Source organism: Pygoscelis adeliae, unplaced genomic scaffold (assembly GCF_000699105.1).
Source record: "Pygoscelis adeliae isolate BGI_AS28 unplaced genomic scaffold, ASM69910v1 Scaffold307, whole genome shotgun sequence".
NCBI lineage: Eukaryota > Metazoa > Chordata > Aves > Sphenisciformes > Spheniscidae > Pygoscelis > Pygoscelis adeliae.
In genome coordinates this window covers 79,485-107,245 of record NW_008825110.1, presented here as the reverse complement: position 1 = coordinate 107,245, position 27,761 = coordinate 79,485, and the positions used below count along the sequence as shown (strand labels likewise).

General features: G+C 41.5%; 1 protein-coding gene across 2 annotated transcripts in view; it reads right to left on the bottom strand.

The window, feature by feature from the left end:
• Positions 1 to 27,761, bottom strand: part of LOC103920228 (protein arginine N-methyltransferase 8) — a 72,625-nt gene extending 44,864 nt beyond the window's left edge. The window contains exons 1-2 of one of the 2 annotated variants that reach the window (XM_009327913.1): positions 27,651 to 27,761; positions 26,642 to 26,777 (exon numbers count right to left, since the gene is read on the bottom strand). In XM_009327913.1, coding sequence (XP_009326188.1) covers positions 26,642 to 26,716 — 75 coding nt within the window. In that variant the 5' untranslated portion in view covers positions 26,717 to 26,777; positions 27,651 to 27,761. Of the gene's footprint in view, positions 1 to 26,641; positions 26,883 to 27,650 lie in introns of those variants that run through there. The other variant, XM_009327912.1, reaches the window with a different exon arrangement.

Below are 27,761 nucleotides of genomic sequence, written 5' to 3'. Positions count from 1 at the left end.
CCTCCAACAGATGTCAGGGTGGTTGAGGACCAGGGCTTGTGAGCATGAGGCTGCTCCGGTCTGTCTATAGAGGGCCTCATCTGCTCGGTCTTCCTGGTCGGGTGGCCTGTAGCAGACCCCCACTGTAATGTCACCTGTCCCTGCCTTCCCTTTAATTCTGACCCATAAGCTCTTGGTCAGCTCCTCATCCATCCCCAGGCAGAGCTCCATGCACTCCAGCTGGTCATTGACATAGAGGGCAACACCCCCTCCTTGTCTCCCCTGCCTGTCCTTCCTAAAGAGCCTATATCCCTCCAAGTCAAAGTAAAAGATGCAAGGAGGTCTTCAGTATGATAAAGGCATGGTTGGCATATTTAGGCTGCAGCAGAAATAACACCAAGTAGCAAGAAGGAATGCAAAGATCACAAAGGTTTGCAAATCTGTTACTTGTTGTTTGAAAGTTAAAAAGGAATTTAGATATCTAAATGTAAATACAAGATAGGAACTGTGATACCTTTGTGGACATGACCCAGGGTACTATATACTGTCAAGATTCTTAATGGGGACTACCTATTGGGGAAAAGCCAGAATCTTCTTAGTGACAGGTCACAAATTAAGCAAGCAAATTTCCAGTTGGGTATAAGGGAATAATTCTTCCCCCTAATAGAGTTTAAACACTGAAACAAATGCTTAGCGGGTCTGTGGGGTGTCTAACCTTATAGATTGTAAAACTCAGCTGGAGAAGGTCCTTAGCAGCCTGATCTAGCTTTAAAGCTATCTTTTATCTGAGCAGGATGCTGGACTAGATGACCTCCAGAGGTCCCTTCCACCCATATTATTCCATGATAGTAAGACATGGACAGTTATATTTGTACTATGCAGGAGATACAGGTGGCAATGGCAGGATAAACTTATAAATCTCAGTCTAGTGTAGATTATGGGGTGGATTATAAATTTGTGTTTATAGATTTGCACACACAATAGGAACAGAATATGTTTTCATGAGATTAAAGAATGCATACTATGAGAAGAACATGAGTACATGACACTGGAATGAAAAGCTTTTGAAGCTACATGTAAAAGAATTGGACTGAAATGATGGGAAATGAGATGACAGAATGTAAGGATGGGAGTGATGTTAATTATCTGTAGCATTTATAAAAGTCTGAGCAATTCTAGACCATTCTGTGTGCCAGTGCAGGTAATAAAAATGCTCTTCATTCAACCTACCCTCTTGCCTGCTTACTGCACATTACAGTGCAGCTTGGGTACAGCTGCAAAAAAACAGGTGACAAATTGTAATTATGGATGTTGACATTTAATTGAAGTTGTGTTCCTTTTTATAAAGATGGAGATTTTGCAATGCGTGTAGAGTAGAATGTCCAGGACAGGGCATGAACAGTCCTAGTTCAGCATAGAACAGAACGAAATATAAGAGAAATGTTATTACTATTAACTGAAATTTACTCTTTGCAAAGCACCTCATGAAAGGATAGCAAAGCATTATTTAAAAAGTGCTGAAAGGTGCCTTTCTTTAGGACAAGGTTGCATTTTGATTATCTTTGGCATGTGATAGATCTAATGTCTATTATCGTTTTAGATTTAATGTCACAAACTTAACTGCAACACCTTCTTGGTTTACAAGATCCCTGTTACAAGGAACAGCTGGAGAAATGCCTTGTGCTTTCACCTATACTCTGTTATGTAGACCAGATGGTCTATCTTAGACTCTGTTGCCCATCTGTTTGTTAGAAGCCCCTTTGAGCTAAGTTACGTGGTGAGGAGTTTCTCAAGTGCTGGCTAAAGTCTCAAACCTGCTTCTATTGAAGTCAGAGTTTTGCAGCTTCAGCTCAGTGAGGAATCATGTTTTAGAACCATTGCCCTCTGGTGGATAATATTAAAAGTGAAGTACAGCTGGCAGATGGCTACATTCATTCTTCATTTCATGGGGTAGAGACTAAGTTACTGCAATCAGTAAGCTGGAAACGAATCTTCACATGTAACCATGCTGTTCCCTCCAAATAGACAGCATATGGATTTGTTACAGTGTAATGGTCTCTGTCACCTGAGTCAAGAATCTGAAAGGTAGAGAATTAAACAGAGGAGAATTTTAAAACTCATGAAGGAGACAAGCTGTGATGTTCTGTGGCTAGATGTTCTGTGGTTTTGTTTCCATTCTTCAGTGTAATCAGGAATGGAAGAAGTGGATATACTCAAGTACACTGGTTATTTTGACATAAGATTGACACCCGTAAGTAAATCTGGCAGGCTGCGAAATAAAGGCTAGACCATCAGGGCTACAGTGTTTCTGAGAGACATTCCAGACTTCTCAGCCTTTTTCTGGCTCAGTACCGTGTATCAGGACAGTTAGGAACAACATGCTTTCTAACAGAGCTCTTCTGAATTTGGTGCCTTGCTGAGAAGTATGGGCTTTTTGGTTGTTGCACGTTACAGCAGCCTTTCTCTTGTTCCAGAATCCAGTCTGAAAAGTTGACTATGGTGTGTAGATCACAGAGCAGCACAAATTGCAACCAGCAGCCTCACAAGGCCAGTGGCTCTCACAGGTTGCAGCTTCTGGTCTCATACAGATTTACAGCTACATCTGACATGGTAACACTACAAGTTCGTGCTTTCCCTGGGGCATCCCATACCTTTTAAGGATTCATGAAAGGCAAATAAAACCAAATGATGAAAAAAAAATCCTTCCTACCTTCCTATTGTTTTAAGCCTCTCCTTTTCTGACTAAAGAAGGTGAGAATTTCATTTAATTTCATCATTCTTCATTCATTTGGTAAAAGCTGAGACATTACTGTAGTGAAAAACAAGAAGGTGCCTTAACGAGTGGTCCTCAGCCTATCAATGTTGACTGGGTGAAATTCTGATATCATCATGGGAATTTAAAATAAAAACCTGAGGTCAACTGTGAGAGCTAAGAATGTTATTGCCAGCCATGTTACATAACTGGTATTACTTCTACCAAAATTTGAAGTGCACTTAATACCTAAAATAGCTATTAAAGGCCATGGAGCACTTAAATTGACTGATCACCACAGAATACTTTTCCTTCTCTTCCATTCAATTATCCAGGAAAAAAAGCAGTAAGTACAAACTATGGTGTATATTTTCCTGCAACAGATTTTCCTTCTGAGATTTCTGGTTTTCAGGAGTTTTGACAGATCTCTTCTCTTTGCAGCACTACATCCAAAACTCTCTAGAACAAAAGCAATCAAGATGCACAGATATAAGAAGGGGAAACAGCCCTGTTGTTCTGACAGGGCTATTAGAGGCTTAGCTTTTGTGGTAGTTCAGACAGAGGTTTGAGGTATGTCTATTGCCTGTCTATTGTTGAAAGTGAGGAAAGAGGAAAAGCTGATAGCAGAATTTTCCATTTGAATTAGGCTATAGCCTCTGGGAAATAAAGAGCTTTTCCAAGTTTAGTGTCATTTTATTTCTGATTTGCCTTTCAGGGAGTTGCACAAGGGGAAGAAATATCTCCGCATTAATAAAATGCATCAGGTCTTCCAGCTCATTTTAAAATATTGGTCATAAACTCAATTAAAAAAATAAAAAAAATAAACTGTATCAAATTCATTCCTGAGCATTCATTGCAGAGTCACCTCTATATTTGGGAGTGACAATTGGTAACGTTAAATGCTTACTACTTGCACTGATACTGATATTTTAATGTCCCATCCGGCCTGATGGGGCAAGCACTTCTATACCAACAACAAGCAACACTCAGCTATGTTGTGCTGTTCAGGGGCCAAATTCACACCGCCACTTCCAACTCCCATGATCAGGTTTGGCATGGCAGAGTGAGAAGACTGCAAAGCTGTCATATTGCTAGAACAGCACTGGCTTAAACTACAGTTGTTAGTCTTTCCCTTCCCCTTGTATTCTGCAATACAAGTAGTCAAATAGCCACATCATCAGTCTTGCCTCATTTTTTGAGATGGGATGGAAACCCTCAGATTCATGTGTGGCTGTCTCAGTGGAGTCTTCAAGTCCTGTCAATTCAGCACTAGTTCTAGGGCACCTGGGTACTGTGACACAGTAGCTGGAACAAGGGTAATAGTTCTTCCTTTGTGCACATGAACACTTATAGTTCAAGGTTCCTGGTGAGTGATGTTCTCTGCTGCTTGGGTAGATTTGGCACTTTGCAATCAAATAGGATGAAGAAATTGTTCCATGCTACGTTCCCCTGGGAGTAGCTCAAAGCCTATATTGTTATTTAACAAGTCATGATTCAGTTCCTTTTACTCCTGTAATGTGGGGCTCAGCAAAAAATGAGGCAGTTTTCTAGGACTGCTTTTGCAAAAAACTAGTTGGACTAGCTGGGAGGAGGATCCAGGTTTCTCACTGTTCTGCCCTTGTTGGCCCCTTCCCTTCTATGTGCATCAGAGGGGACTCATCAGTGTCACCTTAATACTTCTTTTCTACAGTATAGCTCACAGTGTAGATAGACCACCCTGGAGAATAAAAAGACTGCCCTTTCACTTCTCTACAGAATCCAACATTCAGTGTGCAAGGCCCTATAAAAGAAGCCTCTATAAGGTCTGGTGGGTCACCCAGGTAACCTGATGTAACTCCACATAAATTCTGAATCACAGACTACTCATCACCATGGCTACGAAGCCATGAATGGTGCATAGGGATCTATAGTCAGAATGTTAGGGGCCTGTTAACAGATGGTAGTTAGTTGTATTTTAAAGATGACTAGGCAATTCAGCTCTTTTTGTGAAGAAAAAAAAATATTTTTAAGGACAAGATCATTTTCTGAGGCATGAAACCCTGGGTTTGTTGGCAGTTGTTTTCACTTTGTGATCAACTATAAGCCAGGGAAGACATGCTACTGTTATCTGGAAGCAGTGAGCAGAAATGTAAACTTGACTGATGGTTTTTATTCATCTCCAAGTGAAGAGAGATATTCATGTGCCAGGTTACTTTAAAATGCCTCACATCACAAGGCACACCTTGTTGTAGAAATAGCAACAGAAGTTATAGGAGCCTGTACTGAAAATATCAAAGTTGAGCGCAGTGAAGAGTTTGTTGCAGATCATTGCATAAAGAGTTATGAAGCTACAAAGAGAAGTGTGAACTTTCCATTGTGGTTTTCTTATTGGTTGCTACTATCACTGCTGCTGCATAAGTGCCTGCCTTGCTGGACAGAATCATGGTTCCAGCGATGTACAAATAAATAACAAGTGATATACCCCCTTATGAGAAACTCCTCAAGATGGATACGAAGTGGAAAGGAAACAAAAATAGCTTGATACTTTAAAGCTACTTTACATCACCCTGGCAAGTGCATGACAATCTGTTGAGAAAAGGGAGGGGACTCCATCCCCCATTATCAATGCTCATGATGTGTTTCTTGTAGGGGAAGCAGCTATACCACTGGACAGCCTCTTCCCCACCCCATCATCATCTTGACTGACTCTCTAGTGACAGGGAACAAGAACCAGAAAGTGCTAAACAACTATAAAACCAGTTATTTTTAGGCCCTTTCTCAGTATCAGGCAGTAAGCTGAAATTCACATGAAAAAGTAGAGCTCTGCTATTTTTAGAGGATAATTATTAACAAAAATAACCAAGGTATTCTATCTGTACAAATTATTTTCTTAAATTAGCAGAAAATTTAATGGAAGCCCTCCTCTGCTTAGCAAATTTCTAATGCACTGATCCCTGAAAGTCACTTTGCATCTGATATCCCAGTCATTCTCTTCCCCTCTCACTGAGCTTCAGATGTTTCACAACAGGTCTAGGAAGACTGTTTTGTAGGCTTTGCTGACCTTTAGGATGGGAGAGGGGAAAAATTTCCAATTGATCACCTACTCCATGTCCCAGCCAAGCTTTTGATCTACACTTCAGTGTAGTTTCAGATGTAGTTCAGCTCTAGAGGAGGTCTCTGCCTAAGAAGTATCCAGGTTTATCCATTATGACTTTTTAGCCTCTGCAGGATAAATGAGGACAGAAAGGAGAACAAGACTGAGAAACAGCAGTTCCTGAGCTGAAGTGCCAGAGAAATTCAGCACACTGATTTACACAGTTCAGTGCACCTTCAGAACTACCAGCAAACAGGCACCAACATTGAAGAGAAGCCCCACATTTGGGACTTTCATTTGACAATTAGCAAAAAATAGTCTGTTTCCCTGCACAGAGCAAAGACACCCTGCCACTTCCTTTGGAGCTGTAGCTCACTGTGTCTTAATATGTTATGGCACAGATTTTTTCCTGATCACCTGTCATAACCAGGCTGGCAGTTTTTTTGTCCTCTATATTGATTTTAAGTCCATCTCACTGTGTTACTTTGAAGGAGTCAGACATCTCTTAGTGTGGGTTATCATGTGTTGCATCCTCTTGTGACCAACTAAACCCCTAGAGGTGGAATATGACTCTCTGAATCAACCTCTACAATGGAAGAAGCCTCACTGGAGATGGGCAAGGGTGATGTGCCCATGAAACTCAGGGAATAATGCAGGGTGTGACTGACTATAGCTGTTGCAAAGAAGCTGACTTTATCTCAACACAAAGGGGACTAGATGGTGGCCTCTGTTTCAGATAAGCAGCTATCAACAGTTGAGTGGATCAACTGGTGATTTAAATGTTTCTCCCAGAGTTCATTAAAAGAGCATGAATGTCCCTGAGTTAGCCAGATTTGTGTGGGCGAAGTGAGTACATGGCTCAGCCCAACATAAAGTATAAAAGTTGAACAACTAACAGAATCATTTCAATGAGAGCACAGGCTTGAGCTGCCTTCAACTCACGTATTCCTTCCCCATGAATGGGGACACCCAGCATCATGACAGTGAGCATATTACAAAAAACAGTAATGGGAATCACATTGGTATTATGATTGAACTGCAATTGCAATTCCTGTACTTTGCTAAGTGTAACTTACATTTTTATTGTGTTTTCAGTGTATTTTGTATCACTCTACTAAATCAGAAATCCCATGTAACATCAACTGTCTTCAAATAAGACATTAATAAGACATTTGATATTTAATGTTACACCCTCCATGCATGGAATATCTAAAAGAAACTGGTCAAGAGAGTATTGGACTCTAACACCTATCTGCAACTAGTATTTTAATTTGTAATCATTACAATAAAACTCTTGTGAGGGCATTCAAATCTTTATTTTTATCAGATGTAAAAGGCTCAACTGTAAACAAATCACTGGGGAGAAAACTGGCAGAAAGCCTTTAACTTGTGCTCCGGAGCCCCAGCTGCTAAAACAAAAATAGTAGCTTTTCTGCCTTACAAGCATCGTTAAGTGTATGGTGGGAGGAAAGTTCTGATTCTGTTCTTCCTTGGTCACCTGGATGTTCAGGAAGACACCTCCCCTCAAGATTTACAATGAAGAGTGCATCTTCTCTTCCCTCTCCAGGCTTACCCTGGAGTGGGAACGTATGAATTTTATACTGAATGGTTTCAGGTTAGTTAAAATATCACAGTCTACCTTGAACCACCTCCACTGCTATTGATTAAGGGGCTGTCTCCATCCTGGCTTTTGCTGTTACTATTTGCCTTCCCTTTCCTGCTGTTGCCATTTTCATAAGGGGTTGAGTGTTTTGTCTCAGCACTTCCACTGATACTGACTCATAAGGCAGCATATGTTATCGTGTGCTGACAGCAGGTACATGCTTGGCTAAGATTGAATGGAAATCATTGCCTGATTTATGGACACAATGTAGAATGCTTTGTCCACAAAATCCAACCCGTGACTGTCCTGACAGTCGTCAGTGCCTCTGCAACAAGCAACTGCTACTTGCACCACACAGTGTCAGCTGAAGCTGAATCCTTCCTGAAGTTCTGCTACCCCATTTCTGTAGCTGCCACACACCTTTTCATGCTTTTCTGTTGACATCCTGTGTGGGTCCTGATTCTTCCTTCTTGTTGAAGGAAGCTTTGGCTTCCAGAGCTTTGGCTCTGCCTAGTGCATTCACAAGAGCACATGGGCAGCAAGACTTGCAGGTATGTGCACGAGTGGTTCATCTTTCCCTTTACTGATGCAGTAATAGGGAAGTAATTCAAATGATTGCTGTAGAATCACTACAGACTGAAGAAGTGTCTTCACTTAGAAGAACTCTAGAGCAAAAGGGAAATTACTAGAGACAACATGAACAGAAAGTGTAACTGACAGCAGAAAGATCTAACTGGGCTTCTGTTCAAATTAGTCTTGCATTGATGCTGTGTAAATAGGTTGATTAGCATGAAGACTGATGTTCTCTGATTAAAGTGCTTCTGACCTGTGATTTTCACTGATTCATATGACTTTTCTTAACCTGAAAAGCTTAGAGAGTTAATCTCAGCTTTAGAAAGGTTTTTACTAGTCACAGTTGTGAAGAAACCTTGAAAACACTGAGCAAAAGTTTCTGGGTACTGAAAGGCCTATAAAAGGCACGCATTGACGCAAATTCAGTGTCTTTTTTTAGCCAGTCTTACCACCTTTCCACATATGAGGTTGGCATTATTGTTCTTTAGGGCACAGCATGATGTACAGCAATGCAAAATTCTTTATTGCACCAGCCCCATCTGTGTTCTGATGGTGGAACAAGCCTTCAGTTTCTCTTGCCTTTTGACATGCTTGTAGATGGGCAAAAAAAACCCCCAAACATCAAAATCTGTGCATTGTTTAAGATAACTGTGGGTCAAAGGATAGGACTGAAAGTTTTGCTTGCTAGTTTTCTGAACATTAACATGATTTAAGAAACAGGAAAAAAAAAAACAGGAGAGAGAAAAATAATAGAAGCAAAAATAGTGTTTCCCTATAGCCTGCTGCTGGCCATGTCACTGAATTCAGCTTTGCCAAAGCTGATTTCTCTTTTTCATGAATCTCAGGACCACAAGAACAGCGTCTGGCTTACTCCAGCACTACTCATACCCCATTCCCAAGAAAGAAACCTCTTTCCCAGTCTGTCTAGTGGTGGTTGTTGGAAGCTACTATAAATTAACATGGAGAGTGGGAGAAGATTCAAGGTGATTCAAGGTTTTATTGACAAAGAAGAGTGCTTTTTTCTTCCTTTTTGGAACATATCAAGCTTTTTGGGATCCTGTTTCTTTAAATATTTCACCTGGTCATGAAATGATTGGCAGCTGAGTGGGATCGAGAAGAAGCATCAGCTCTCACTTCTGAACTGGCTGCACATTCAGAATTAATGGGGAGGGAGAGCTTTCTGACAGGAAGAAGATTCTGAAAATGTGAAAAACAGAAAAAAAAAAGGGATTTTCCATAGGACTATGAATCAGGAGAATATGTTTTCAGGACTGTCATACAAATGAAAAAACACTGTGTTTGGTCTGTTAATATTACTGAAATTTGGCAGCCGAGCCACTCTAGGCTCTGTCTAGGATCAATAGAAAGAAAGAGGCTTCTTTAAAGTATGAATCAGGTTTGAGATGGGCAGAGTTGCCATTCAGAGGTGTTTGTCTCTGTTGATTAGACAGGACAAGTAGGCCACCAACTCTTGTTAAAGCATTTGAATTTATGTGAGCAGAATCCAGATCCTAGTTCATCCATTTAAAGTAAAATAACAATAGAAAATAATAAAGATTTGTTGAACAATGACAGAGAACATCAGGACCCTAACCAATGAGTTGTGCATATTTGTTAAAATAGCATGGAAAACAAACTACTGTCATCAAGAAGATCCCAAAAGAGTGACTTGAATAACTCTTGAGCCTTTTCAGGAACTTAAGTATTGCAAAAGGCTTGTAAAAATGGGTTTTCTTGAGGCACTGAATCACCGGAGGTAAAACTGCTCAGCACAAAATAAAAAACAGTGCTTATTTTTCTCCTTTTACTGACAACATAGTAATTTTCAGCAGAATTCTGAAGCATGATGCGAGTCAGAGGAATGCACTGTTCTGCCACCAGCAGCACAACTGACACAAATTGTGTATCACAAGCAATAAGGTTTCTTTTGAAGACCATACCATGAAGAAATATCTAAATGATTAAAAGACAAAGGAATAACAAAGGAAACTGACAACAGCATCTCCCCTACCTCCTTAAAAAAGCCCAAATAAATAATACCATCTTTATTCAACCTAGGATTTCTCACTAAAAACAGATGATTAAGTAGGATTTCGATCTTAAATTGGTGTCAGAGATAGTGAAGTCATATCCAGCAGTTAAAACACTTAAACAAATGCAGAGTGATAAAAGCTAAATTGTTGGCAAGTACATTAAGTAATTGTCTTTATTTCCTTTGTTCTGGATTGTGCAGACTGCACAATCCAGTGACTGTAATAAATCATTGGTCCTTTTCATTTTATTAAGACCCCAGTTCATCAGGTGTAAAAGAAAACATAGTCAATAGAGATGTGAACATGCTCAGCATTTCACAGGACTGCATGTTTGAGGAAACCCAGGGACTGTGTTCCTTTGTTACAGATCCCTAAATTTACCAGATTTTTTAAATATCAACCAAGGAAAGAAAAAGAATGCAATGCATAAAATATATATAAAGGTCTTAGATTTCCAATTTTATTTATATTTTGTGTTTGATTTCACAGAATCACAGAATCACAGAACAGCTGAGGTTGGAAGGGACCTCTGGAGGTCATCTGGTCCAAGCCCCCTGTTGAAGCAGGGCCACCTAGAGCCAGTTGCCCAGGGCTACATCCAGATGGCTGTTGAATATCTGCAAGGAGGGAGACTCCACAACCTCCCTGGGCAACCTGTGCCAGTGCTCAGTCATCCTCACAGTAAAAAAGTATTTCCTGATGTTCAGATGGAACCTCCTGTGTTTCAGTTTGTGCCCATTGCCTCTTGTCCTGTCACTAGGCACCACTGAAGAAAGCCTGGCTCTGTCCTCTTTGCACTCTCCCTTCATGTATTTATATATATTGATTGTATCCCTGAGCTTTCTCTTCTCTAGGTTAAACATTCCCAGCCCTCTCAGCCTTTCCTCACATGAGAGATGCCCCCGTCCCTTCATCATCTTTGTGGCCCTTTGTTGGACTCTCTGCAGTATGTCCATGTCTCTTGCGTACTGAGGAGCCCAGAATTGGACACAGCACTCCAGCTGTGGCCTCCCCAGTGCTGAATAAAGGGGAAGGATCACTTTCCTCAACCTGCTGCCAATACTCTCTAATGCAGCCAAGGATACCATTAGCCTTCTTTGCAGCAAGGGCACACTGCTGGGTCGTGTTCAACCTGGTGGGTTCCACCCGGATACCCAGGTCCTTTTCTGCCAAGCTGCTTTCCAGCTGGGTGGCTCCCAGCATATATTGGTGCACAGGGTTGTTCCTCCCCAGGTGCAGGGCTTTGCACTTCCCCTTGTTGAACTTCATGAGGTTCCTGCCAGCCCATTTATCCAGCCTTGATTTGCTTATTCAAATTTATTTGGATGTAAAATCAGTGTTTGAGCTATTTTCTGGTTTTATTTTTCCTCATGATTTGAGATCACCAAACAAGGAAATGGGTAGAAACAGGAATCACATACCAGATTTCCTCTTTCTGGCAAAAATATTAATTCTCCGTTGTTATTTCACTCTTCCTATACACTTATAACTCACAATCCCCTTAGTGGAGCTGTAAGTGGTAGTGGCTTTTAAGAGAAACTTTGACCCTCAGTGGCCTATGCGTTTTTAATAGGGATTAGACTTTCACACCTCTGAAAAGTCTGCAAGTAATGAAAAATGTCAGATGCAGTCAAGAGGCCCTAAATATAACATACGGCATGGAAAATATAAATGGTGTTTTATAGAATATGATTAACATTGATGTTCATTATCATGACATATCTTATAGGAAAATGTATTGCTAATGACTTAGGAGAAACTAGCTGCTAGAGAACTGTTCTCATTCTTTATACAAAAGGTACTCTGTGCACACAGAACAATTCAGAATTGCTAAATCCTGTTGAAAATTGTCACCATAACTAGGTACTTGTAGCATTTATTTTGTCCTTGTAAGATTGTACTGGTCATGGATTTATGTAGGCATATAACTTTGCCTTCCAAGAAAGATAGGTCTTGGTCATACATAATGAAGAGCATAACAGTGACTTCATGATTGCTATTACATTGAGATGTAAATGCTAAATGAAGCAAAACAGATATCTTATTTTTTAAGACTTTAATGACTTAACACATTATTTGCATTTGCACAGTTAATCTACAAGGTACTACTGATTTTTCCATTCATTCTCTTTGTGGATCTATAGTTATCTGAAGTATTTCAGTATGGTTTAGAGTCTTAAGCCACTTAACATAGGGTTATCATATTTGTCTATGATTGGACAGAAATAGTATAAATTTCAGGAAATGTCAGACCTGCTCACAGACAATTGTGGTTTGTATGTGTTAAATCTAGTGCATTTGTGAGTCATCAAACTCATTGTACAATACACACAGTAAGTCCCAGACTTGGTTTAAATAAACTACAGACTTAGTTTAAATTATACTACAAGTTTGAATTATACTACAAGTCCCAGACTTGGTTTAAATTATACAAATGTGTGTGGTGTGCAGAACAATCATCATTCAAAAATACAGGATTCACTTGGCCATTCCAATTATAGTATAATCCCAGTTAAACCTTTCAAAATCCCTAAATTTAACCTATACAAAATATCTGTGTAGAACTAGAATAAATGTCTAAGCAACTACAGGCATACAGTATAGTTAAGATGAGGGCCAGGATTTCAAAGGTATGTGGAAGGAGAGTGTCACTCCTTTAAAGGTATCTGGTCAAGGACGTTTTCCAATGCAACAGGAACAATAAGAAAAGGAGGAAGCCACGAACAAGAACATACGGGGACACAAACCTGACTGACGTGATAAGGGAGGCAGTGACGAGAACCAAACCTGGTCAGTCACATCAATTGATAAGGGCACATGAGAGTGTGAGAAAGTTTATTCCAGTGAGGTTATCTAACTGTCAGTTGGGAAACTAAGGGGAAAAGGGGGAAACCAGAAACAAAATACACAGAGACACAGACCTGTCAAAACAAACATGGAGACAATGGCAAGAAACAAACCTCACCACGCACACTGACTATCAAGAGTGTGGGCTCTCAAGAAACCACAGGTGCCACTTCCAGGAAGATCAGCCTGGACTTTGCAACTGATAATATTGCATACCGGGGGACCTGGGACTGCGAGGGCTGCTGGAATAGAGAGCTGTACAAGACCCCTGGGGTGGGGGATGCGCAGGGGAAGGGGGAACAGGGCAGAACAAAGGCGGGTAGACAGAAAGGGGTGTAAGTGGGGCCTGTCAGCTGTAAAACGGGGCTGGTCAGTGGGCTTGTCTGGCTGAGCCCTGTGCCTGATCACTGCAGTCCAGCCTAGCTTCTTGCCGTGGGGGGGGGGCCCCCAGCCTGTGGTGCCAGCGACTAGAGTGAGTGGGGTTTCTGTGTCAGCTACTGGAGCCAGTGGGGGTCTTTAACCCCCAGCCACTGGACTGGGAACAGTTTCTGTTCCCAAAACCAGCTGTTGGGGGGAACAGCATGAGCAAGGTGAGCAAGGAGCTCAGCGCTGCTGGAGCGGGACCATGGGTCACTGCCCGTGTGCCTGGTGCCAGCTGTGGGGGGAGAGTCTGTGTCTTCCCCAATTCTGGTGTGCCTGGGGTGCGCGTGCATATTCACCAGCAAACTTTAAGCTGGACTAGCTGGTGACTAGGGGGGCCTAGGGTCCGGGCCAGGGTCCTCTGGGCAGGGGTTCTGTGCTGGTATGCCCAGGAGCACTTGTGAATGTGGAATGCATGAGGGACAAGTGTGTCAGTGCCGCATGTTTGCAGCAAGCACCAAGCTGGACCAGCTGGCAAGTCAGGGACCCTGTGAGGCAGGTAAAGGGGGCCCAGGATCCAGGCAGGGGTGCTAGGCGGGCAGAGGGGCCATGCTGGTAATCAAGGGATCTTCAAACATGTGTGTGTGCTTGTGAACCTGGAGAGTTGGGGGGGGTGTGCCTCCAGTAGTGACTACCTGCCTCTGCCCACTGAAGAGGAGGAGGGGGCTTAGCTGTCTGTGGATTGTCTTTTATGAGTCCTGCACGTAGCTGCTGTTGAAGGCAGAGCGTTTGTCTGTGGTAGCCTGTGTGACTGGCCATGTCAATGTCCTCTGTGTGTGTCTCTGTGTGTGTGTGTCTGGGATACGTGCCCAGCCTCGTCACTGGTTGAACCTGCAAACAGGAAAGCGTCAGCCATGTCCCTCAGCCTGGGCAGAGGCCCTGGGTCCCTGGGCCACCAGGCTGGTCTCCAGTGGCCAGGCAGGAGAGGTCCTGGGCTCTGAGGTGGGAGCTGAGCTTCTTACATCTACATTCTACATGCCAGCTTAAGAGGTGGGCTGAGCTTCTTACATCACTTAACAGTATGTAGGCAGAGAAATACTCAGAAATTTACACCTATGGTTTTCAGAAGTATCCATTCAGCTCAGTGTCTTCCTAGTTGCTGCATTCCACTCTCTGTAGCCTCCAACCGCTCCTCCTAGGGGTTTAGCAGTGTGATTCAAGGCCTAGCAATGATCAACTGCCCAGGTGTGTAACCCTGGCTCAGACTCCTGAGAAAAATGCTAAATTTTAAGAGGGACCTTTGACAAAGCCTGTAGCATAGAGCCATGAAAGATAAAACAAAGTCAAATACAAATTTAAAGTTCAAGGATTCAGGAAGAAAAACAGTAACATGAAGAGAAATAACACGCTAAAGAAGACTAAAGATGGTAACAGCAACACGAAGCGTGAACATGAAGCAACGTGAAACAACAGGAATGTTGCCACCAGCAGCAGAATCTGAGCCTTCACCAGCTGCTTCATGATTACCTGGCCAGCAAAGACTCTTTGTGTGTCTTATGTTGGGAATGATAAGCATATTAGTGCTTTGCCTAAGACTTTAACCAGGTTTTATCATTTTACAGTGTATGAGCCCACATTAGCACAGTAGTGTCTTCTCTGACATAGTTCTAATAACACTGACAACCAGGGTGCACAAAGAAATGAAAGTCACAGCATAATATGCAGTTTGAATTTATGTAAATATAAAACAGTGTGTGTGTCTATATATATGTATAAAAACACATACACATGATAAGTAACTTTGTAAGCAAGGATATTAATGTGTGTTTAAGGAACTGCATACTTTTCTGTGTGGCTGAAGTGACAAATGATCACAATGTTAAGGTAGTTATTAATTATTAAATAGCATAGTCTTGATCATTCAGATCTAGTGTTGTGTATTGCATTTGCATTTTAGTTCTAAGATGGGGAGTACAGTAACTTTCTTGATTTGAAACAGTGTTAGAGTAGAAACTGTTGTATCAGTGTGACTGGATATCTTGTTGGTAATTTATTAATTATCAGACTCTGGAACTACACTGGATATGAATGGTTTTTTAACGGTGATGACAATTTGTAACGGCACTGAAGGAGCTAATTAAACTTAAGTTTCAAGTTTAAAAAAAACTAGTAAAGGAAAGCTTCTCATAAGTCTGCTTAGTAATGGACAAAGAAATATAAATCTTTCTTCAGACTGTTAGTACATCGTGTGTACTTCCGAGACTGACTGGTCTTCATTTACAGCAAGGACGACATATATGTCCTTAAGCACTCTGTAAATTTAGCCTAATGAAGTACACTTGCTCATATTTGGCCATTAAACATTTGGTTTTGGTTTACCTAGTCTGAGAAATTTCATTGTAAGAGACTGAGAATAATAACCCATCAACTCCAGTCTTGGGTAGCATATTTGTTCTCAAGAGGGCTGCAAATACCACAATTGACTTCAATGTGTTTTCAGCAGTTATTTACGAAACTTGGATATGTATCTAACATTCAGAACACAAGTAATCCAACTAGTTCCAGTGGAATTACTTTTGCTCCATATTATGCAAGGTGGATGAGGAGTGTTTTTAAATATCCTGCCACTATGGAACTTGATTCTACAATAAATGATCATGCTGAGTGCTACTGACACACATGAGCAAACCAGTGTGTTCAGCATTTCTTGCATTATTAATAGAACATTTACTGACGTGTTCAAAGATCTTCAGCAATTTATGTTAACTCCAATAGGTTCTGAACTACACCTGTTAAAAAGATATCTACATAGTGTATTTCAAAAGCAGTTGTTGATAGTCGTGTTGATATAAATCAGGCTTGTATAGCTTTGTGTTAACAAGAGAATAAGCTTTTGGTATTTCAGACGCATCTTTTAAACACAGTTAAGAAAGGGATACGAGAAAATATACTAACATTTTTATACAATCATGAAACAGAATGATGAAAACTCCATCTTGAGCAAAAACACCGGTGATTCATCTTTATTAATACAATTTTATATATAGATGTGAGCTGGTTTTGAATCTATATAAATCACAAATAATTCTGCTGAAACTGGTGTGTTTACACAAGGGTAAAACCTGTCTTGAGATCAGAATGCCTTTGTTTCCAGTAGGCATGATTAGAATACTCAGTTTTACCTGGTGGAAATAGATATTGCAAGCATAAATACTTTTGCCTTCCACTTTATGAAGTGAAAAAGACATTTTATGAGCACTAAAGTGCATTATTGGCTTTCTGTTGAGAAAGGAACAGACCTATCAGCTAGAAAGATGGCACAGAGAATTTTTTCTTCAACAAAATAATTGTATTGAGGCTACATGAAAGCATGTCTTTTATTAAAAAAGAAATCCTAGAAGAATAGTTTCACATTTTCACGAAAATCTCACAGTAATAAGTGAAAGCACCTTCTTTGCTTAAAATCCTTATCTATCTTTGTCTCCCATTAAGTTTATCTGCTTAAACAAAAATTTTCTTAGAAAAGCAGGACAGAAATTGAATGTCAAATACAGAGAAAACAGAAACATAAAACCGATTTTGAATTGGCCTAGTTTTACAAGTTCTAGGCTAACCTTCATTAAAACTGTATACAGACTGTCACAGTACTAATATTATATTCATTAAAGTATGTTTGAAAAATGTAATGAGTGTGAGATGGAGTTTGGCACTGCAGGCTTGAATTAACCTCTTGATACTGAATGAGAAATGATAAGTAGCAGAACATGCTTCGAATGGCCTTGAAAATGACAAACAGCTTTTTGATTTAATAGAATATAAAGATTCAGCAGATTAAAACAGCAAGCTAGGAAAATTATCTTCTCAGTAATATGTCAAGTTCAACAATGACAACATGACTGTGATCAAACATGTGGAGAGGTGAGAGCCAGCATGAGTGCCTGAGGTGGAACTCTGGTGAGTTGGAGCTGAGCTGCTGCTCAAGATCCCAACGTGGAGACTAGAGAGGAGTGTCGCATTTTCTCCTGGCTCTACTCATTCGAGTGGTGATTGGGGTGGGTCTCAGAAAACAGTACGTATGTGTGCAAGGGTAGGGGAGTGGGTGAAAAGATTTCACTGACAGAGTCTATCTCCCTCACAGTATGGTCAGTCCGTTATTTGTGAGAATAACCATTGATTAACCATTTGTGAGACAATGCTGGTAAAAGCAAATTTCAGTGGAGAATTTCAAGGAAGCTTTAATACAGACACCTTGATAACTAATTAAAAACAGTCTTGTATTTTTCTGTGTTATGTTCTTTCCTCATTCATGGTTGGTTGGGGTGAATCACAGGGCTAGAAATACATACTATCTCTTCTTATTCCACGACTGACTAATGTAGTCAAAAAACAGTCAACGTTGTTTTTATTCTCTCTTTCTGACAGAGAAATTGATGTTTGCATTAGACCTTACCACCTGTTGCAAAAAAACCTATTATTTCCTTATTTACAAGCTGTAAAAGGGTGAATTGATTCACTCTCCTGATGGTCTCCTGCTACCTCTGCCTACAGCTTCTTGATTCCTGACGTTTGTTGAATCCGACAATGGGACAATAAAGCGCAACAAGAAAATACTCTGCAAGTACATAGGCGCCTAAAGGGAAGCTAGGGAAAATGTGGGCCCATCACTGAATGGGGCAGCGGCCCTGGTGACAAAGGATGTAGAAAAGGTCAAGGTACCTTGGAACCAGTGTGTTCTTCACCTTGGTCTTTACTGGTAAGACCAGCCTGCAGGAGTCATAGTATGATTCTGTGACTTTTTAACAGTAAATTTAAGTATATATTTCTACTGTTTCTGCTTTTATGGAGATGAGCAACTTCTCTGGATGTTGAGTGTATTTCCCTATCTTTCCTTCCTGCCTTCCTCCCTCCTCGTCCTTCCTTCCTTTCTTCCCTTCCTTTTCACCCTACCTCCCTGCCCACCCACATTCCTGCCTACCTTTCTTCCCTCCTTCCTTTTCTTTTCCACCTTCACAATATAATTTCATTATGACCTTTGACCGCCAGTAAATTTACAAAGCACATTCTGCTTCATGACTAAATATAGTATTTGACACAACAGGGCTTTTACTTGAGGGCCTTCAAACTTCACATTTGCCACTTCTAATCCCAGAAATCTAAAACATCATCAGACTTACACAGAGCTGAAAAGGATTTAGCTGAAATTTTATTCTGCAACTTACTTTCCTGTACAATAAAATGTTCCCTTTTTTGTCTTCTCTGCCCAGTAACTGTTCTTGTACCTCAGTTTTATTATTTCACATCCCTGGTCTGCTTCAGGTTTGCAGAGGATCTAGTGGGTTATATCAAAGCCAATGGAACTGAAAGGGTAATGATGGCCTTTACATTTTTTTAAGGCTCAACAATACAATAGGCAGAGCATCCCTAACAATTTTTGAACACCCCCTGCTGCCTGTAAATTCAGCTACTCCTAATTAAGTTTAAAACACCGTGACTCCTAAGGAGGCAACTATATTATGATGTGGCTAACACTATCTCATTTGATTTCCTTCTGAAACTGCTGTTCCAGCTGTACAGTTACACAGGATGCAAACTGTGGGTAAGAAGCAGTGCTGCTTGATCACATTTGACGTCTCTCTTTCTAGGGGAAATAAATAAGATGCGACTAACCCAAAATACCAAATTAAAACATGCCAGATACACAGCTGGGCTCACTCACAAGGGATTTCTGCAGAATACACTTTATTGACACTACCTGGCCATGTGCATTTAATGTTAGTCTTCTGCTATAAAGTTCTTTCAGTTAAGAAAATATTCTTCCTTTCCATTCTCATAACATTTCTGCAGAGCTTTTAGCTAAAAGGAGGTAAGCAAGATGCTAAGTAATACAATGGTCATGGGCCTGAGAAGATGACCTGTAAGAAGAGACTACGTGTGCTGAGCTTGTTTGATTTGTGGAAAAGGAGGCTAAGGGACAATCTAATAGCAAGTACTTGAAAGATAGTTTAAAAGAATATAGAAGCAAACTCTTCTCAATAGCAGCAGATGAGATGACGAGGTGCAAAGGTCACAACTTGCAGTTTGGGAGGTTCAGATAGGACAATAAGAAAAACTTTTTCACTGAGAGGTCTGTGCAGCACTGGAAGAGGTTGCCTAGAAAGGTAGTGGAATCTCTGTGCTTTTGAGATTTTCAAGACTTGGCTAAAGACAGCAATGGCTGGTGACTATTCTACACTGAGTGTGAGGTTGCATGAGATGTTCTATAGAGGTCCTTTCTAACCAACACTTCTGTGTTTCTGCAACGACACTGTGATCCCTATTTATAAAGGACTCAGTGGTGTTACTCCTGATATATCCCAATGTAACTGAGATTAGAGTTAAAAAAAAAAAAGTACCTATCCTGTAATTCAAACAGGGCAATGCCTAATATAGGGCACAATCATGAGGTATATGGTCCTCAAATAGTAGTTCAGGAGTTATGGGAATAGTTAATTACTTCCCTATTTGTGACTAAGGAAAAGAAAATCAGTAGCTGGTCTTTATCCTAAGCTGGGGTCAAGCTGCAGGGCAATGGATTGATGAATAGTACAAGGACGCAACTAGAAACTGAAACAGATGGCAGGGTCTCCTCTCTTCCTTTCTAAGCGAGAAATTAAGGTCCACAACAGAAATAAGTTTGGACTGGTGCATTGTTGTGGGAAGGCCCTGGCTTGGTCACACATTATTCTGGGCTCTGAGACTAGGTTTGAGCTTTCTGGTGCTATTAGAAGCAATGAAACATAAGCTGTAATGCTAGAAAAGGACAAGAAGGACAGAAGAACTGCTAGGCCACATGTGACCCCAAGTGTGCATTGTGGGCACCGAAGGAACACTTCAACACTAGTCCTTGGAGACCACTGTATACCACTGCTTCCCAACCAGTATGTGTTTACTTTCATCATACTGTTACAAGAGAGGGAAATGCTACTTTTTCTTTTAAAAAGCAGAGGGGGAACTATGACAGAATGGTTCAGATATACTTGGATCCTTGGACAGGACAAGAGCACCAGGAACTTAAGTGTATGGTCCAGAACAAACAGTATGCCAATGTGAAGCTTGCCAACTGCACTATAATGAAAAGTTTGCCACTAGGAAAAGCTGAGGAGGACAGTGGTATAAAACAATGTCTTAGAAAATACACACCTCCATGCCCCCACTTCCAAAGTTGGGTTTTTTTCCCATCCTTTCTCAGAAAAGCTTAAGGAACTCCTTTTCTGTGAATAATGGCTGGAAAAGGTGGTAATGCCCCTTTTTAAACAATAATTCACTCTGGGAGGAAAAGACCCAGGTACAATGCAGTCCTCAATATATGCAAACTTCCAAGAGCATGTTTTAACTGCAGGACAGGATATTTTGAGTGAGGGAGAACAGTATTCTCCTCATCTTCTTTATTGTGCATCTGTCTAAAATTTTAGCTAAACATTTTATTCCCACTATAATTTCCTTGCAAATGTTTTGTTACTGAAATACTCTCTTCATTTTGGAAAGCAAAGACATTGCGATTTTATTTATGATCACCTAACATTTCACACTCAAAATACAAAGCAAAATTATCTTTAATTTCTGCACTTAACAGAGTTTTCAGAAAAGCAAACTTGGCAGTGAGTGCTTCTTCAAGTAAGTCTGCCTTATTTCCAATTCTGGTCTCTACAGCTCCAAATTATTGATGCAATAAAATGAAGATATATAGATTTTCTATTCCAGATTTTCAAACTGAGTTTCTATTTTCAGAAATATGCAGATTATGGAAAAGACAAAATTTTACATACCTTTTAAAATTTGGATTTTTTGAGATAGATTTTTCACAACTGGGACCTGAAAAACCTACCTTATAAGAAATAAATAAAGCCATCATCCTTCATCTTTCTAAACCTCTTAAATCTCAGTTTAAAACTGAAATACTAAGAGTGAAATAGTGCTCATCCTCTCACAGTCACTGTGAAGTGAGACAGTTGTCTCAGCTCCCATGCAACAGCTTGAAAGCAACAGCATACCAAGAACTGGCTCCATGGAGCCAGTCAGTACCTGTTCAAGACCACAGGAAAGAGCCAGGTAGGCTGTGATTAGTCAGCAATTGCTCCATTCTTGCATGGTGAAGATACCCTTGTGGCCATCAACTCAGCCACTTAGTGGGCAATCTCCTCTTTGCTTCCTTGAGAACCACGACAGAGTGAGTGCTGTTATTCTTTACTTAAGTGTTTTTTGATCCTATTTATACTATTAATGCCAACCAAAAGTTATTTCTTCAATGGGGCCAAAATATTATGGTCAATGTCTTGAATTTTTACTATTAAATTTGAGAAAGGAATGGAATGCATTTAACTACACTGAGAACTTCAGCTGAGCTAAATTAATGCTTTGCACAGCTGAAGTTGGTAGGAGAAGATGGCTCAGAGCCATATTTCTGCTCCCCCACTCCTGAATTGGCTAGAAACCAAAAAAGCCCCCATGACTATATTAGAACTGCCTTGTTACTAGTCTAAGTAGCATGGGCTACTTAGTCCTAGTAGGAGCATCGTACAGGATCAAAATGTGGTGAAGTGGAATACTCCCTGCTTTAACTCAGAGCTGCCTCTATAGCTCTTGGGGATTTGACTACAACCACAGTGAAAGATTCTTCACTGACATCATGGGTCACCTTTCTGACTGCCTTGTCAGCAGTGTAAAACATCTAGAGCCTGGGCCACTGGTCTGGTCTCTACAGCTCACCTATACTGCTTGCACACACCAGCTACCACAACTTTTCCCGTTCAAACTTACGTGACTTAAGCATGTGGCACACCACTCAGTGAGGCTGAAAGGTATGTCATAAACTGCTTCTTCAGCTAGCTATTGGACACCATGCCAGATCTGTCATGACTTCTGTTAGCCTAAGAAGTACACCACATAGCAGCACTATTTCTCTCTTGGGTAAACATCACCCACTCATTAATGTTCATTCATATATGGTGTTCTAAGCAATTTAATAACACCAAATAATAATCTGCTACAGCACCTTTCACCAATAAATCACAGAATTCAACAGTATGAATGGGAAAGTTCAGAGGGATTAAATTATATCTCCAAGATCATCCAGTGTAATAGCCAGGAACAAAACTTACATTTACTGAATAAATTCAGTCCACTGTTCTCTGTTAGGCACACTCTTGCTCTGCTTCTGTTCATTTGTACTTTGATAACTTATTAAGGAGAAAACCCTCTTCCTACTCATGAATCACAAGCAGAAGCTCATGATTTCAACAGATTTTATAACCTCTTCTCCCCTCAGTAGTGGTATGGCTGGATTTCATACAGATAGGGCATTGTAATCTCCCCACTTCTGATAACAGAGCAGTTACTTTCACAGACCTGGATCTCATGATACTGCGCCAGTTATATTCCTCTGTATGGGGAAGCACGTCTATTATGCCTGTTACCCCAAATCTTCAAAAGAATTTTTTTTCCCTAATCAAAACCCAAGCTTTGTATAAGAGGACATTCAGGGAAGACTCTATTTTGCTACCATTAATAAATTACTTAATGCCTCTATTCTTAGCAGTGAAACAGGCATCTTTTCTCTCTACAGACACTGCGAAGTCTTCAGTGTAAGAATTGCTTTTTGTGAAGTTACTACACAACTGCATTGTACAAAACCAGCCCAGTTTCAGGTTCCAGAATTGTTTCAGTCAGTGACTAACCTGTTATGTGTAGATGTATATGTCTGTTGGATGTGCACATAAACCCTGGCACCTTGTGCTATTCCCTTCACCTGGCATAGGTTCACAAGCTACATTAAGGCACACTTCTGAAATCTCACTTCTTTCAATTTGTTTCCCATCACTGATATCAGGCCTACTATTAATATGGCTTCCATTTAACACATTTAAAATAAAAAGACCCAGAAACCAAAATCTACAGCAGGTCAGCACCATGAATTTTGCAGAATCTTTGTACATATGTTCTACAAAGAACAATTTCTGTTTCACTTTGTTTTCTGTCTGAGTGCCTTTACTTATTTGCAGAGAACTCAATTCTGGATCTGTTATTTATGCGAACAGTCCTGTTTTATTTAGACAAGTCTTCTTTCATGACTAAAGATACAGAGGTTCATTTTTATATCTTGAAGAGAGATTCTACAGCTTTTGTTCCAATGGAACTTCTCTTGAAGTTCATGGGATGGCCAAGGAGAACAAAGATTTCCTGAATCTTATTTTCCCTGAGCACTCCAAACAAGGATCTGAGACCATTCTAGCAAGCTTCCTATTAGTGGGACCCCTGTGGCCTTCAGTGAGCCTCTAAATAGAAAAGACTTATGGTTTTATTCCCCTTGACTTTTATTTTTATACAAAGTACTGTGTACTCTCAGGCTGCTATAAATACATACAAAAACCCACTGGTTCCACTTAAACTCTGGCAGACAGACTGATATCAGGCTGTTATCAGTACAATAAAATCACAAAACTATTCGGAGCCTGATGCAAGATCCAGCAGCACCTGTGGCAATGCTTCCATCCACTTAACTATGTTTTGTATCAAGATAGAAGGCTATGGAGATACTAGTAATGTACATGTCTGTACAATCTGGTACCGTGGGAGCACACTTTTGTGAGTGTCCTGGTAACACAAGGTGTCCTCCTTGACTGGAAAGTAATGCTAGTGAGCTATTGCTTTTCTACTCGCTTGTATTCTTGTTTGAGGAAACAGTGAGTATTGTCACTGTAGCTTTGGTTTTCCCTTGTCTGTATTTATTGTCATTTCTTTAAGCTCTTTAGGCTAGTGAGCTAGAACTATGGTCATCAGAGGGTAGTTAAGGGAATAAAAAGTTTCTCATACAGTGTCCATGTTCTTTGTCTTAATGTATTTTTTTAAACTGCCCTACTACTGAAACAGTATACTTGTGATATTTGACCAAAAGTTTGAGTAATGCTCTTAGTTGTGGTAGATATTAAAAAAAAAAAATTTACTATGAAGTTGTAGCATAAGTAAGTGGCTCAAATCAATCTGAGTAACAACCAGAAAGTTTTTGGAGTGATTTGGAAGTGGGGCATTTCGGTCATTTGTTAAATGTTTTAATTTTTCATCTCTCATATTTTACATCATGCCTATCACCATGGCATCAAAGTACTTCAGAAATTTAGTGAGTATCAAATCATGCATATTGCTGATAACCCACTGGTTTCAAATGAAGCAAATTTATACCAATTCCTAATTTTCTCTGACACTGTGATAAGTCCAAAAGTGAGATGCTTTGTCCTGTGTTCCTTCTGTCACAGAACATTTGCTAACTTCAGGAGAAAGTTGGAGAAATACAGGTTTGAGGTCAAACTGGTATCATATGACTTTGCTAATTATAGATGCTTGACGAGTGAAATAACTTAAAGGTCTTGGCATATTTTGCTTGGTGCACTTCTAAGTCTGCATGTATGCAGACTACTTCTCTCAGTACATAACAGATCCTAACATCACAAATACAAAAATTAATAAAATAGAAAATATCTTGGCAGGTGTTATGAATGTATCCCTTCTGATTTTCTTAAGGTAAACGCACAGCAGGATATGGCTAATCTGCAATATTTTCACTCTCATTTCACAAATTTGTCACTGATGGATACCCTGAGGAGAGGAAGCACAGCGTTTTAATATTCTCCTAACCTGTATGCAGCATTGGAATGAAACTGTCGTTGATAAGAAAGCCTTCCCCATAAAATGACATTGCAGTGTGTGCAGCATTGCACAAGCAGAAAGACAAAGGAGGTTAAACAACAAAAATGTACTAACAGTGAATCGAAATAGAAGAGGAATATTTAAAGAGCTCCTCTCACCTATTTTCCCTGTCTAAAGACAATTTCCATTGAAAAACAGCTTTGAAAGAACTGGCTGTGCTTGTACATTTCTCCTTGCAATACTGCCGAGGATAATGGGACCTTTAATGCAATATGTGCTGTCAGTACTACGACAGTTTACAGATGTGCAGCCAGACTTCTATTTATAGATGCCTCTTCTGCACAGTACTCTATGGGGTTGTAAGGCAGTAGCAGGCATGTTCTTTGATTTAGTGCTTACATCACATTCATTTAAGTAAATTCTGCTCTTCACCTGGCATGGCAAAGGAGGCATATTTATGAAGGTCAAGCAGAGAGAGCACTATTAGGAAGAGAAACGTGGAATTCATGAAGGAGTAGGACACCTACTGGGAGAACTATCTGAAAGGAGGAGACATTTGGCAGAGGCACTGAAAGAATAAAGGAGGGAATAGTCATGTGCTCCTCACACTGAAGTGGTGCTTTTGTTCTTTATTACCTCTGCAGGGCAACTGGGGAGGAGGGTCAGTGTCGCCCGTGCATGTAAGGGCAAAGCTGTTGAAATTGTTTGGGGTGCAGTGTCCTTGGGGGTCTGTACATGGCTGTGCTGCATATCGCTTAACCATGTGTTAAGTGTTCAGTCAGAGTGCTAGGCACAGTCTATTAATAGAAACAGGGAGTTTGGCACACACTCGCACTTTCGCCTGTCTCCTCCTCACATGCTCCCAGAGAAGCTGGGACTGCATCGTGCATCCTTCTGCTTTTCCAGATCTGAGACTTCGCACACTGCTGTATCCTTTGAGACGTCTCAGTGAGGTCAAGACAGCCCTAGACAAGTAAAAAAGGGCTGCTCAGCCCCAGTGTTGCCGAGATGGGAAAGGCTGAGGAAGTGTGAGGAGGGGGGGGAGGGGGGCGGGGGCGGGGGGGGGGGGGGGGGGGGGGGGGGGGGGGATTTCTTGCACAAAACTCGAGGGCTCGCAAGGTACCCCATCGGCCCGAAGGCAATGCAAAGCTATTCTCGGCACTGCTCTGGCCAGCCGGGCGCAAGGGGGAATGCTCCTCCTGCCCTCCGCCCCCGCCTCGGGCAGGTCCACTTGGTAATATCCAGAACGCTGCAGAGACACGGGCACTCCTGAAGTCCCCCAAACAATCCTAGCAAAGGCTCCACGGCGTTCTGCCAGGCGAAAAGCACTCAGAGCTGGCCACGGTGCTGTCGCCAAGAGACTGTCTTTGTCCCTTTCAGCCTCCTCAAAGACACAAATAACCGTCCCCCTCCCTTACCGCCGCAGACACCCTCCTCTCCTCCCAGTTCCCCGTACCCCGCACGGAGCCTCACCTCCGCCCGGCCCAACCCAACTTCTCGGGGAACCAGCCGTAAAGCGGCGGCTTCCGGGAAGCAGCCCGAGCGACAGGAGGGTTCAGCGGGGTGCAAAGTTCTCTGCCTAAGGGGAACGGGGGGCGCATGCAGGAAATCATAGCAGCAACGGAGGCAGGGGCTAGCCGAAGGAGCCAGGAAAGTTCATCTGCACTTACTGCTGCTTCTGCTAAGGGACCTATGCTCGGGGCTGGGGAGCTCGGGCGCCGGGCTCTGCCTCGCATCCTTACCTCGGTGCTGTCGGCAGCGTTCTCCGCCATTTTCCTCCTCAGGAGCAGGCAGCGGGAGGAGTGTTTCATTCCCATAAGAGCTAGCCAAGGGGTTGGGGCTGCGGGGTTGTTTTGTGTTTTCAAAGATCTCCAAACACTGGTGTGCGCCAAAGGATAGGGAGGAAAAAAAAAATACGGAAAACAGCAATAAATCAGACAGCTTTGTCCTTTCTGCGTCGTCCACGGGAATGTTTGTCTCCTCTTAGCATCGGGAGCTCCTCGGGCACTTTCAAGTCCTCCTCTTTCTCCCCTCTCCTCCACCTCCAGCGAGCTCTTGGGATGGGCAGAGAGAGGCGGCACACACTCTTCAGGTTAAACTAAAAGGCTGTTGGGCTGTGAGTCCTCCCCTTCAGAGAAAGCAGTCGGGCTAAACAGGAGAGAAGCACCAGCTAAACTGAACTTGGGCGTGCAATGACCAGCTGGGCATCTTTGTGTCCTGTGGCTACTCTTCCAGAGGCAGAGGGAGCCAGAGACAAAACAACAGGACAAGGAAATCATAGCCCTTTATTTTCCTTCTTTGGGCTTCTTTCTTTCTCTCTAGGTCCCAGGAAACTTCCTTTAATCTTTAAAGAAAGGTCACAGAATTTGCCACCCTCTTTCTAGGAATGGAGGCTGAAACAGCAATCCCTCCTCCTCCTCCTCCCCCCTTCCCTCTCCCCCTACCCCTTCTGCTCTCGGGCAGAGCTTGGTGCCCTTCTCTGGGAATTGCATTCACGTGTCTTTCGTAGAAAAAAACATTATATCGAGCTCCCCCCACCCGTCGCCTACACCCTCTCACACACAAGCACGCATTCACACGTATGCACACACACGTCTCCCTCTCACACAGACATGCACAATTTTTTTTCTTCCCCATCCCTCCTCTTCTTTTGAATCAGCAACATTTCTTTGCAAGGACTCTCGGCAAGGCTCTTAGAGGGCAACCGAAGAAGCCTGCTCCAGCTTCTTTCCTCCGAGTTAAGTAGCAAACCTGCTTTCTTAATATATCTTCCCGTGTGCGTGCTCCCAGCTTCTGTTTTAGATGAAGTTTTTCAGCAAGATCCACACTCCGTCAGATACCCGTGACCTGTAGAAATATAGT